Here is a 13,397-nt window from a genome sequence, read left to right as displayed (position 1 = left end):
GGGCTTCCCTGCTTAGGCTGCTGCCCCCGCGACCCGACCTCGGATAAGCGGAAGAAGATGGATGGATGGATGAGCCCTTTTGACCCGTTTCCACAAAATAAAGAAAACAATGGGAGGCACAAAACTCTTTTGAAATTTAAAATGAAATAACACTACATACAAAGTTTTTTTTTTGCTTTGTGCTATGTATAAACCAGGGGTCTCAGACACGCGGCCCGCACCTTAATATGGAAATGTAATGTTAGTGCGGCCCGCGAGTTTTATATGAAGGGCACTTGACAGCGTCACACTTGCCAACCCTCCCGATTTTTCCGGTAGACTCCCGAATTTCAGGGAAACTATTCTCTCGAATGTATGCTGATTTTCACCCAAACAACAATAATAAGGGCGTGCTGTGATGTCACTACCTTTAGCGCCCTCTACGGCTTGAACAAACAGCTTGCCAGCCCAGTTACATGTTATATGAGGCTTCTGCAGACACACATAAGTGAATGCAATGCATACTTGGTTAACAGCCATACAGATCACACTGAGGGTGGCGATATAAACAACTTTAACACTCTTACTAATATGCGCCACACTGTGAACCCACACCAAACAAGAATGACAAACATATTTCGGGAGAACATCCGCACACAACAGAACAAATACCCAGAATCCCATGCATCCCTAACTCTTCCGGGCTACCTTTTTTTTTTTTTTTTTTTTTTTTTGTGTCCTGTCCAGCTTCTCAGGCAAATTGATGTAGATGCCCATGTCGGCTGTTCAGATTTACTTTACAAAAGAGAAGTGTAGGATACTTCTCTTGTTGCCTTATTTGTATTTGACTTTATTAAATGTATTTATATTATCATTTAGTGCAGCCGGGCCGGAGCAGGAGGGGATAGAAAGAGGAAAAAAAAGAAGACAGAGGGGGAAATTGTGGGGACAAGAGGGGGATTAGACAGAGAGACAAAAACAACAACAGCAAACAACAACAACAACAACAATAGAGCAACATCAGCAAATATGACATGTACAAATATGATGGTAAAAGTAATAGCAAATAAGCAGTTAGCGAAAAATAAAAAATAATACAGAAATGACAATGAGCATTATTACACTACAAATGGATCAATACAAATACCAATAGAAATAGCGCTATTGATAATGAACAATACCAATAATTTACCTTTATTATCAACAATACAGTTGTTTAAATGCAACAATACATTCTTCCGGGCTACTTTATACACCCCCGCTACCACCAAAGCCCGCCACCCCAACCCTGCCCCCCCACACATCAACAACCCCACCCCCCCACCCCCCGTGCGTAGATTGAGGTGGGCGGGGTTTGGTGGTAGCAGGGTGTGTAATGTAGCCCGGAAGAGTTAGGGATGCATGGGATTCTGGGTATTTGTTCTGTTGTGTTTATGTTGTGTTACGGTGCGGATGTTCTCCCGAAATGTGTTTGTCATTCTTGTTTGGTGTGGGTTCACAGTGTGGCGCATATTAGTAAGAGTGTTATAGTTGTTTATACGGCCACCGTCAGTGTGATCTGTATGGCTGTTGAACAAGTATGCCTTGCTGTCACTTAGCATACCTGCCAACTACTCCGGTTTTCCCGTAATTAGTACGGTTTTCATCAACCTATTCCGGGTTACGGTTGCAGTGATAAAAAATACGGTTTTTCATTAATTAAAAAAAAAAAATACAATTTAAGTTTTATTCACGAAATCGTGTAACAATAATGACAATCGACACTGCTTCCCGTAACTTCCTATCGAGCCATTCCGAATGCCATGCAGGAGGCTACCGTATTTTCCGCACTATAAGGCGCACCTAAAAACCACAAATTTTCTCAAAAGCTGACAGTGCGCCTTATAACCCGGTGCGCTTTATTACGATTCATTTTCATAAAGTTTCGATCTCGCAACTTCGGTAAACAGCCGCCGTCTTTTTTCCCGGTAGAACAGGAAGCGCTTCTTCTTCTACGCAAGCAACCGCCAAGGAAAGCACCCGCCCCCATAGAACAGGAAGCGCTTCTTCTTCTACTGTAAGCAACCACCCGCCCCCGGAAGAAGAAGAAAAAACGCGCGGATATCACCGTACGTTTCATTTCCTGTTTACATCTGTAAAGACCACAAAATGGCTCCTACTAAGCGACAAGGATCCGGTTCATAAAAAGACGCAATCTCTCCATCCGCACACGGATTACTACCGTATTTCACAGCAACTGATATTCCTGTGAACCGCACTGTGGAACGGGAGCACGTACGGTGAATATTCGCACCACAGGGAATGAGAAGTCATCCTTCACTGTGGTTCTAGCTTGCCATGCTAACTTCCACCCATGGTGATATTCAAAAGGAAGACCTTGCCAAAAGAGACCTTTCCAGCCGGCGTCATCATAAAAGCTAACTCGAAGGGATGGATGGATGAAGAAAAGATGAGCGAGTGGTTAAGGGAAGTTTACGCGAAGAGGCCGGGTGGCTTTTTTCACACAGCTCCGAAGGCGAACACACCTTCACTAAGACGGGCAGACAGCGCCGGACGACATACGCCAACATCTGCCAGTGGATCGTAAATGCCTGGGCAGATATTTCGGTCACAACTGTGGTCCGAGCTTTCCGGAAGGCAGGATTCACAGAACTACTGGACAACAACAGCGACACTGACTCCGATGACTTCGACGAGACGGAACCGGCCATTTTGGATCCCACGCTTGCGCAACTTTTCAATTCGGACACCGAAGACGAAGAATTCGAAGGATTTACGAATGAAGAATAACTTCAGAAAGTGAGCGCTATGTTTATTTTGTGTGTTGTGACATTAACGTTCCAGCAACATTATGTTGCTATTTATTGCTCTACACCATTTTGAATTTTACTATGTTTGTGATTGCACATTTGCGTACATTTTGGGACAGAGTTGTTAGAACGCTGGTTTTCAATATATTATTAAAGTTTGACTGAACTATCTGACTGTTTTTTTGACATTCCCTTTAGCGCAGCGTAGGCGCGGCTTATAATCCGGGGCGGCTTATTGGTGGACAAAGTTATGAAATATGTAATTCATTGAAGGTGCGGCTAATAATCCGGTGCGCCTTATAGTGCGGAAAATACGGTATTTATAGCACCGCTGCCAAGCACGAGGCCATTGTTTCCAAACGAGCGAACGATCATGGAATCAGCCGGAGAAAAATCACAAACGAGTCTTAAACCGAAAAGAAAACTGCAGTCATTCCGTGAAGAATATTCAAAAGCCTATCCGGGAATAATTATCCGTTCCAAAAAGGGTGAAAACTACGCGAATTGCACCTTGTGCAGACAAGATTTTTCAATCGGACACGGAGGAATTAGCGATGTAAAAGACCACGTTGGGACAAAAAAACACAAGTCTAATGCCGTTGCTAAATTTGGATTTCAGCCACAAAAAGGTAATGACACCAATGTTATCTATTGGAATTGTTTAGTACTGTTATACTGTTAAAAGTGTTTATACTATTTATGCTTTCAAGTCCAAGTTGAAGAAATCTTGTTAAATGTTGACAGCATAACTACCAAAATACCAGAAGTATGTCCTTAATATTTTTGCAGTGCTATTTCTGTTGAAAAGTTCAAATGATTACATTAGAGATGTGATGTGCCACTTTTCAAGTGTCTGATGGCTTAAATTAATTTTCATTAACTTTTCATATTTTGAATTCTTTTGAAAGGCTTACAAAAAAACTACATTTGAATTGTAATTCCATGCTATTGACAGGACTATTAATTTTAATGAAGTTAGCTTACCATGTTTACAGTATGATAATTGTGATAGAAATGTGAATTTTAGGCACAGAATATTTTTTACAATTGAACAAGGCAGTAGATTATACAAGCTTGGACAGAAAGTTAATAATGACACCATTTTTTTTTTTTATGGAATTGTTTAGTACTGTTTTACCATTTGTTTACTGTAAAAAGTGTTTATACTGTTTATAGTTTCAATTAACAAATTGAAGTCTTGTGAAAGGTTGACAGGATAACTGGCATTAACTGTCAAAATAATTTCAAACTATTGAAGTTATCTTACAGAATAAACATGTCAATCAACCCATATGATTTTTGCTGTAATATTTTTGTTTTGAAAAGTCACTGTGACTGATAGAAAAGTGATGGTTTTAGCAACATTTTAACCTGTCTGAGTGCAATCAATCATTTTGCCCTGGACCCTGGCTACTAGGTTTTTCTGATTTCAAAAGTTGGCAGGTATGACTTAGTGTGTGAGCAGACAAAATGTGACTGGGCCGGCACGCTGTTTCTTAGGTGAAAAAGCGGACGCGACGACAGGTTGTAGAGGACGCAAAATGCAGTGCCATCACGGCACGCCCTCAATTTTGTTGTCCGGGTGAAAATCGGAGAATGTTTGCCCTGGGAGAGGCAGTGAAATCCGGAAGTCTCCCGGAAAAAATCGGGAGGGTTGGCAAGAATGCAGCTGAGCCGCATCCGAGTGGTCAAAGAGCCGCATGCGGCTCCGGAGCCGCGGGTTGCCGGCCCCTGATCTAGCTCATTATTATTTTTGTCATAAAAGTCTCTAACATTAACACGCAACAATGGAGGATCAGTCGTGCAAATGTCAGCCTTTTTGTCACATCAAAGTTCTGAATTGATGTGATTGTGATCGTGACAGGGCTCGCTGACAGACTATCTGAAGGCCAATGTGGTGTCCTGGAACGAGCTTTGCCACATCGCTCAGTCGGCGGCCCGCGGCCTGTCCCACCTGCACGAAGACATACCAGGACACAAAGACGGACACAAGCCCTCCATCGCTCACAGGTGAAGCCAGCAAAACCTCTTCAGTCAATCAAAAGTTATTGTTTGGTGCTTCTTGGCATCCTCAACCTCCCCGTGTCTGCTTCAGGGACATCAAGAGCAAAAACGTGCTCCTGAAGAACAACCTGACGGCTTGCATCGCCGACTTTGGCCTTGCGCTTAAATTTGAGGCTGGGAAATCAGCCGGGGACACGCACGGACAAGTATGTTCCGCATTCCTTTTGGCTCTGGTTTCATCAGGATGTCCTAAAATGTCTTTCTTCACCCCACAGGTGGGAACGCGACGTTACATGGCTCCTGAGGTCCTCGAAGGCGCCATCAACTTTCAGCGCGACTCCTTCCTGCGCATCGACATGTACGCCTTCGGCCTCGTCCTGTGGGAGCTGGCAGCGCGATGCACCGCCGCAGATGGTAAGCCGTTGTCCGGTCGGTCGTGACCCGGGTTACAGAAATCGTGCAATTGTGTGCCGTCAGGTCCAGTGGACGAGTACATGCTGCCCTTCGAGGAGGAGGTGGGTCAGCATCCGTCTCTGGAGGACATGCAGGAGGTGGTTGTGCACAAGAAGCTGCGACCCTGCCTTCGAGACTGTTGGCAGAAACACACGGTAAGGTTTGGTCGGGCTTCAATCCCCTCACTCGCTGCCTTTCCATTACCCTTAGAAATGCGCAAAACCTAAATATGACAATAAAAAACTGGTAATGGAAACACCCATATTTAAAAAAAACTCACATTTTTTCGCTATCATCAGGGAGTTTTTGAAATATAGGGATGATGTTTGATAAGAAATTATCGAGTTCGAGCCCATTATCGAATCCTCTTATCGAACCAATTCTCTTATCGAATCCAGATATGTTGTTGTATCTGGAAAAAACCACAATATTTGGTTTAACAAAAGCTCACTTTTATTTTATAAGAAAAAAAAAATATTGACAGTTGCCCCCCTAAAAAAAAAAATATTGACTGTTGTTACCCAAAGTATATTACCGTATTTTCCGCACCATAAGCCGCCCTGGGTTATAAGCCGCGCCTTCAATGAACGGCATATTTCAAAACTTTGTCCACCTATAAGCCGCCCCGTGTTATAAGCCGCATCTAACTGCGCTAAAGGGAATGTCAAAAAAACAGTCAGATAGGTCAGTCAAACTTTAATAATATATTAAAAACCAGCGTGATGTGGGCGCGCATGGAGTCGTATATCAACATGGACGGAGCTGCGTGAAAAAAGCCACCCGGCCTCTTCGCGTAAACTTAAACTTACCTTAACCACTCGCTCATCTTTTCTTCATCCATCCATCCCTTCGAGTTAGCTTTTATGATTACGCCGGCTGGAAAGGTCTCTTTTGGCAAGGTCTTCCTTTTGAATATCACCATGGGTGGAAGTTTCTGGCCATTAGCATGGCAAGCTAGAACCACAGTGAAGGATGACTTCTCATTCCCTGTGGTGCGAATATTCACCGTACGTGCTCCCGTTGTATCCACAGTGCGGTTCACAGGAATATCAAAAGTCAGTGAAACCTCGTCCATGTTGATAATGTTCTCTGGCCGGATCTTTTTTTCAGCTATCTTGTTTTTACAATATGCACGGAAAGTAGCCATCTTTTCTTGAAAGTCTTTAGGCAGTTGCTGTGAAATAGTAGTCCGTGTGCGGATGGAGAGATTGCGTCTTTTCATGAACCGGATCCCTGACGCTTAGTAGGAGCCATTTTGTGGTCTTTACAGATGTAAACACACAAAAGAAATGAAACGTAATATCCGCGCGCTTCTTCTTCTTCTACGGGGGCGGGTGGTTGCTTACAGTAGAAGAAGAAGCGCTTCCTCTTCTATGGGGGCGGGTGCTTACCTTGGCGGTTGCTTGCGTAGAAGAAGAAGCACTTCCTCTTCTACGGGGAAAAAAGATGGCGGCTGTTTACCGTAGTTGCGAGACCGAAACTTTATGAAAATGAATCTTAATATTAATCCATATATAAAGTGCACCGGGTTATAAGCCGCACTGTCAGCTTTTGAGTAAATTTGTGGTTTTTAGGTGCGGCTAATAGTGCGGAAAATACGGTACACAGTAACACAAAAACAACCTGTCTCTGTGATCACTGTAGGTGTATAAATAATAATATAGTGTTAAATAAAATCAGTCCCTTGGGCACAAAACTGAAAATAATACAGCTCTCCAAAAAGTGCACTTCTGCTGCTATTGGAACATACTAACTACACACACTATGACACTAAGAACACCACAGTCAGGAGGTGGTTGTGCACAAGAAGCTGCGACCCTGCCTTCGAGACTGTTGGCAGAAACACACGGTAAGGTTTGGTCGGGCTTCAATCCCCTCACTCGCTGCCTTTCCATTACCCTTAGAAATGCGCAAAACCTAAATATGGCAATAAAAAACTGGTCATGGAGACACCCATATTTTTAAAAAAAACTCACATTTTTTCGCTATCATCAGGGAGTTTTTGAAATATAGGGATGATGTTTGATAAGAAATTATCGAGTTCGAGCCCATTATCGAACCAATTCCTTATCGATTCTCTAATCGAATCCAGATATGTTGTTGTATCTGGAAAAAAACACAATATTTGGTTTAACAAAAGCTCACTTTTATTTTATAAGAAAAAAATAAATTAATAAATATTGACAGTTACCCACCTAAAAAAAATATATTGACTGTTGTTACCCAAAGTATATTAAGTGGGATTTTTCAGAAAAACAAATATACAAAGTAACACAAAAACAACCTGTCTCTGTGATCACTATAGGTGTATAAATGATAATATAGTGTTAAATAAAATCAGTCCCTTGGGCACAAAACTGAAAATAATACAGCTCTCCAAAAAGTGCACTTCTGCTGCTATTGGAACATACTAACTACACACACTATGACACTAAGAACACCACAGTCAGGAGGTGGTTGTGCACAAGAAGCTGCGACCCTGCCTTCGAGACTGTTGGCAGAAACACACGGTAAGGTTTGGTCGGGCTTCAATCCCCTCACTCGCTGCCTTTCCATTACCCTTAGAAATGCACAAAACCTAAATATGGCAATAAAAAACTGGTAATGGAAACACCCATATTTTTTTTTAAAACTCACATTTTTTTCGCTATCATCAGGGAGTTTTTTAAATATAGGGATGATGTTTGATAAGAAATTTTTGAGTTCGAGCCCATTATCAAATCCTCTTATTGAACCAATTCCTTATCGATTCTCTTATCGAATCCAGATATGATGTTGTATCTGGAAAAAAACACAATATTTGGTTTAACAAAAGCTCACTTTTATTTTATAAGAAAAAAAAAATATTGACTGTTACCCCCCTAAAAAAAAAAAAATATTGACTGTTGTTACCCAAAGTATATTAAGTGGGATTTTTCAGAAAAACAAATATATACAGTAACACAAAAACAACCTGTCTCTGTGATCACTGTAGGTGTATAAATAATAATATAGTGTTAAATAAAATCAGTCCCTTGGGCACAAAACTGAAAATAATACAGCTCTCCAAAAAGTGCACTTCTGCTGCTATTGGAACATACTAACTACACACACTATGACACTAAGAACACCACAGTCATCAATCAACAATTCTGCAAGCGAAGCCTGGCAATAATTGCATATTGCCTGTTCTGCCCTCACTATACGTGTTGAGGTGATACAGCTTGGCAGACAGCTAACAAACAATCCAAAGCAGATTAATCCATTTAGTCTCTTTATTGTTGTTGATCTTGCTTTGTCTTTTCCTATCTTTAATTTTGTCTTGCACTGGACTGTTATTTTTTTATTTTTAAACTGAAATACACACAATGACAAATGTATAAGCTATGTGATTCAATTAACATACTGAAATGTAATACACAATATGTAAATATTAGCTTCACACAAATATACAGTACTATCATCAAACAAATACTTCTGAGTGTTGAAACTATTTCGATGGTGGAAATATACGACTGGCAGCCATTTTAAGTCCTCAAAACATCCATTGAAACAGTGCACAAAAATAGTTTTTCAATAAACATCTTACTATCAAACTTAACCACTTTCCACCTTAATATTGAGTTACAGAAACAAGTTAAACAGTTTACTTACAGACTTATATTTTCCAAGGCTTGTAAGAGCTAACACAACTTGTCTACTTCTCAATTGTCTCAACCCGGAAGTGCCCAAACTATTGACGCGTAGTATTTTCATATCGCCACAAGGTGTCAGTAAGAGTCTACAATCAAATGAGCATAACATTGCAGGTCCCAAAGGGCATTTCCTGTACGTGGGAAGGGATTCGTTCCCAGGGATTCGAATAAAGAACCAACTCTTTTTCTTTACTATAGTGGCCTCGATAACGGGAACCGGTTCTCAAAAAGGGATTCGAGTCCAGAGAATCTGTTCTTTTCTTATCGAAAAACCGGGAGAACCGATTTCGAACATCATCCCTATATATATATATATATATATATATATATATATACAGTCAAGAAAATAAGTATTTGAACACCCTGCTATTTTGCAAGTTCTCCCACTTAGAAATCATGGAGGGGTCTGAAATTTTCACGTTAGGTGCATCTCCACTGTATGAGAGATAACCTAAAAAGAAAAATCCAGAAATCACAATCTATGATTTTTTTAACAATTTATTCGTGTGATACAGCTGAAAATAAGTATTTGAACACCTGTCTATCAGCTAGAATTCTGACCCTCAAAGACCTGTTAGTCCGCCTTTAAAAGTCCTCCTCCACTCCACTGTATTATCCTGAATCAGATGCACCTGTGTGAGGTCGTTAGCTGCATAAAGACACCTGTCCACCCCATACAATCAGTAAGACCCAAACATTCAGCATGGCTAAGAGCAAAGAGCTGTCCAAAGACACCAGAGACAAAATTGTACAACTCCACAAGGATGGAAATGGCTACGGAGAAATTGCCAAGCAGCTTGGTGAAAAAAGGTCCACTGTTGGAGCAATCATTAGAAAATGCAAGAAGCTAAACATGACGGTCAATCTCAATTGGAGTGGAGCCCCATGCAAGATATCGCCTCGTGGGGTCTCAATGATGCTAATAAAGGTGAGGAATCAGCCCAGGACTACACGGCAGGACTTGGTCAATGACCTGAAAAGAGCTGGGGCCACTGTTTCCATGGTCACTGTTGGTAATACACTAAGACGTCATGCTTTGAAATCATGCATGGCACGGAAGGTTCCCCTGCTTGAACCAGCACATGTTAAGGCCCGTCTTAAGTTTGCCAATGACCATTTGGATGATCCAGAGGAGTCATGGGAGAAAGTTTTGTGGACAGATGAGACCAAAATTGACCTTTTTGATCATAATTCTACGATGCGTGTTTGAAGAAGAATGATGCGTACCATCCCAAGAACACCATCCCTACTGTGAAGCATGGAGGTGGTAGCATCATGCTTTGGGGGTGTTTTTCTGCTCATGGGACAGGACGACTGTACTGTATTAAGGAGAGGATGACTGCAGCCATGTATTGTGAGATTTTGGCCAAAAACCTCCTTCCCTCAGTCAGATCATTGAAGATGAGTCGTGGCTGGATCTTCCAACATGACAATGACCCAAAGCACACAGCCAGGAAAACCAAGAAGTGGCTTTGTAAGAACCATATCAAGGTTCTGGAGTGGCCTAGCCAGTCTCCAGACCTAAATCCAATTGAAAATCTTTGGAGGGAGCTGAAAGTCTGTGTTACTCAGCGACAGCCCAGAAACCTGACTGATCTAGAGAAGATCTGTGTGGAGGAGTGGGCCAAAATCCCTCCTGTAGTCTGTGCAAACCTGGTGAAGAACTACAGGAAACGTTTGAACTCTGTAATTGCAAACAAAGGCTACTCTACCAAATATTAATGTTGGTGTTCAAATACTTATTTTCAGTTGTATCACACAAATAAATTGTTAAAAAATCATAGATTGTGATTTCTGGATTTTTCTTTTTAGGTTATCTCTCATACAGTGGACATGCACCTACCATGAACATTTCAGACCCCTCCATGATTTCTAAGTGGGAGAACTTGCAAAATAGCAGGGTGTTCAAATACTTATTTTCTTGACTGTATATATATATATATGTATATCTATACATACTGTACATGTGCTAAGTTCCTAGCTTTGAAAACCATGTTGATCTGCTGGAATCCTTCAGGGTCTGACCGTGCTCTGTGAAACCATCGAGGACTGCTGGGACCACGAGGCCGAGGCACGACTCTCTGCCGGCTGCGTGGAGGAGCGCATCGGCCAAATGCAGCGGCAGGCTCCCATCACCGGGCCCGAGGAGATAGTCACCGTCGTCACCATGGTGACCAACGTGGACCTGCCGCCCAAGGAGTCCAGCTTATGATCCGCCAACGGAGCGCAACCAGATGAGCACCCAACGGGCGGCGAACGGCCAACCCTGGCTGGTTGGCTTGTCGTGTTGCTTTCATTCTGGTTTGGTTGTTGTTTTGTTTGTTTTTTTTACTACTGGCAGCCACTCGCGCTCAGGACATACCATGTGACCACCTCACCGCATCACTGGATCTCCACCTCATGTCAACATGTGTGCCTGAGGATGAGAACAGTTGACAGCATTCAGGATGTTGACGGTGTTGACACTCAAACAGTTTTTTCTACACGTCAGAAGGCAAGCTGCTCAACGCGTTCCTCCACAGTCAGAGAAGATGGATATCCTAAACTCTGTGCATTAATATATATATAATATATATATATAGACATATATATTATATATTTATGAGCACATGGCTCTTGATACCGTTGCTGTTTTCTCGTGTGCGTGTTTTTTTTTTTTTTTGAAGAAGAAGAATCGACTAACATTCTGCCAATAAGCAACGGCTTTTGAATGTTTCTAGTGTAATGCTGCTGTAAATAGTGTATTATGGACCCACACCACTTGTTAATCCATCTTATTTTAAGGGGCGGGAGGGCTGGAAAGGGGCAGGGAGGGTGATCCATTTTCAAGCATTATGATAAAAAAAAACCATAGACCTCCTTCAACCAGGTATACCTCAGTTCAGATGGACAAATGATTAGTCCCTCTCACTGTTCACACTTACTGCTCGCCCTCTGCGTCCAAACACCACCCTCGGTGCTCGTGGGTAACGTAGTCTTTATTTTGGCTGGTTTCGTCGTGTCTCTCCTCCAGTTGTTTGCTACAAAGTCATACGCTCGCAGAGCACGGTCAAGCTTTTGCCGTTTGTTCTGTGAAATAACAACCAAGTCAATCCGCCATTGTTTCTACTTTTGAAAGGTTTCAGGTTCTGAGTCAAAAGGTGCCAGAGCTGGTTGGAGTGCACATATCTCATTTGACTACTATCAAGGATTTTCGCTCTCAGTTTCTACGCCTCAGGAATCTTTACTAACCCATCCTCGTCCTTCTCAGGCCGTACGTCCTCTGGCCGCCACTTCTCCTGCTTTGTCTCCACGCTGACAGCCAAGTCGCACGACTTCACTGTCTCTTCTTCGATTCAGGTTCTGATCACTGACCGAGGCCAAGAACCGAGGAGTCGTAACGGCCCGGGTTTCTGTTGCCACTAAACAAAACTGCCAGTCATGTGCTGTTTCCCCTCGCCCTCCCCCCGTCACCCGGCCCCACGTCAGACCAGACGAGACATCTTTGATTCTGGTGCCATTCCTTCCACCACACTTCCTCTCGTAGATGTCAGGCCAAACGGATGTATCTGCCGCCGTTGCTTCCACGACGGCGGCGCTTTGTTTTGAAGCTCATATTTTTTGCTCTGAGGGACTTCGAAAACCTGCAGTCTCTCCTCGAGCTTCGGGTCGGTTTCACGCGATGCAATTTCTGATCGGTTGAAGAGTTTGTTTAGAAAACGGGCAAACCTGTGGAAGGTTTGTCAGAAAAGTCCCAAGACTGCCGACCCGTTTTAGTGCGAGAGACGAGGCGATAGTTGTGGCAGGACAATTTGTGGTAGCTCACAATCAGCTCCTTTTGTGACTACCATGAACTGATTAACGTAGACCAAGACTTAAACAAGTTGAAAAACGTATTCGGGTGTTACCATTTAGTGGTCAATTGTACGGAATATGTACTGTACTGTGCAATCTACTTGTAACAGTTTCAATCAATCAATCAAAAACCATGTCTAGTAACTAGCATGAAGATAGCTAGTGGGCCATTTGCTATTTTTCAACGCTAAATCTGATACCACAATTGGATTCAATTAAATTCTTGGGGGTAATTATCGGATTCAGAATCAATGCTCGATTCAAAATCGATCCTTTTTTTAATACCATTGAGTGCCAGTTCTATGATTACCGTATTTTCCGCACCATAAGGCGCCCTGGGTTAAAAGCCGCGCCTTCAATGAACGGCATATTTCAAAACTTTGTCCACCTATAAGCCGCCCGGTGTTGTAAGCCGCATCTAACTGCGCTAAAGGAATGTCAAAAAAACAGTCAGATAGGTCAGTCAAACTTTAATAATATATTAAAAACCAGCGTTCTAACAACTCTGTTCACTCCCAAAATGTACGCAAATGTGCAATCACAAACATACGTATATCAACATGGACAGAGCTGCGTGAAAAAAGCCACCCGGCCTCTTCGCGTAAACTTAAACTTACCTTAACCACTCGCTCATCTTTTCTTC

At 42.4% G+C, this 13,397-nt stretch overlaps 1 protein-coding gene across 1 annotated transcript in view; it reads left to right on the top strand.

Annotated features, from left to right (window-relative positions):
- Positions 1–13,057, top strand: part of acvr2aa (activin A receptor type 2Aa) — a 140,299-nt gene extending 127,242 nt beyond the window's left edge. The window contains exons 7-11 of the mRNA XM_061924067.1: positions 4,654–4,799; positions 4,885–4,999; positions 5,069–5,207; positions 5,271–5,401; positions 10,938–13,057. Of these exons, the coding sequence (XP_061780051.1) occupies positions 4,654–4,799; positions 4,885–4,999; positions 5,069–5,207; positions 5,271–5,401; positions 10,938–11,132 (726 nt within the window). The 3' untranslated portion in view covers positions 11,133–13,057. The remainder of the gene's footprint in view (positions 1–4,653; positions 4,800–4,884; positions 5,000–5,068; positions 5,208–5,270; positions 5,402–10,937) is intronic.
- The last annotated feature ends 340 nt before the right edge of the window (positions 13,058–13,397 follow it).

This window comes from Nerophis lumbriciformis, linkage group LG28 (genome assembly GCF_033978685.3).
Source record: "Nerophis lumbriciformis linkage group LG28, RoL_Nlum_v2.1, whole genome shotgun sequence".
NCBI lineage: Eukaryota > Metazoa > Chordata > Actinopteri > Syngnathiformes > Syngnathidae > Nerophis > Nerophis lumbriciformis.
The sequence above is the reverse complement of the archived record's forward strand: the minus strand, read 5'-3'. Positions and strand labels throughout refer to the sequence as shown.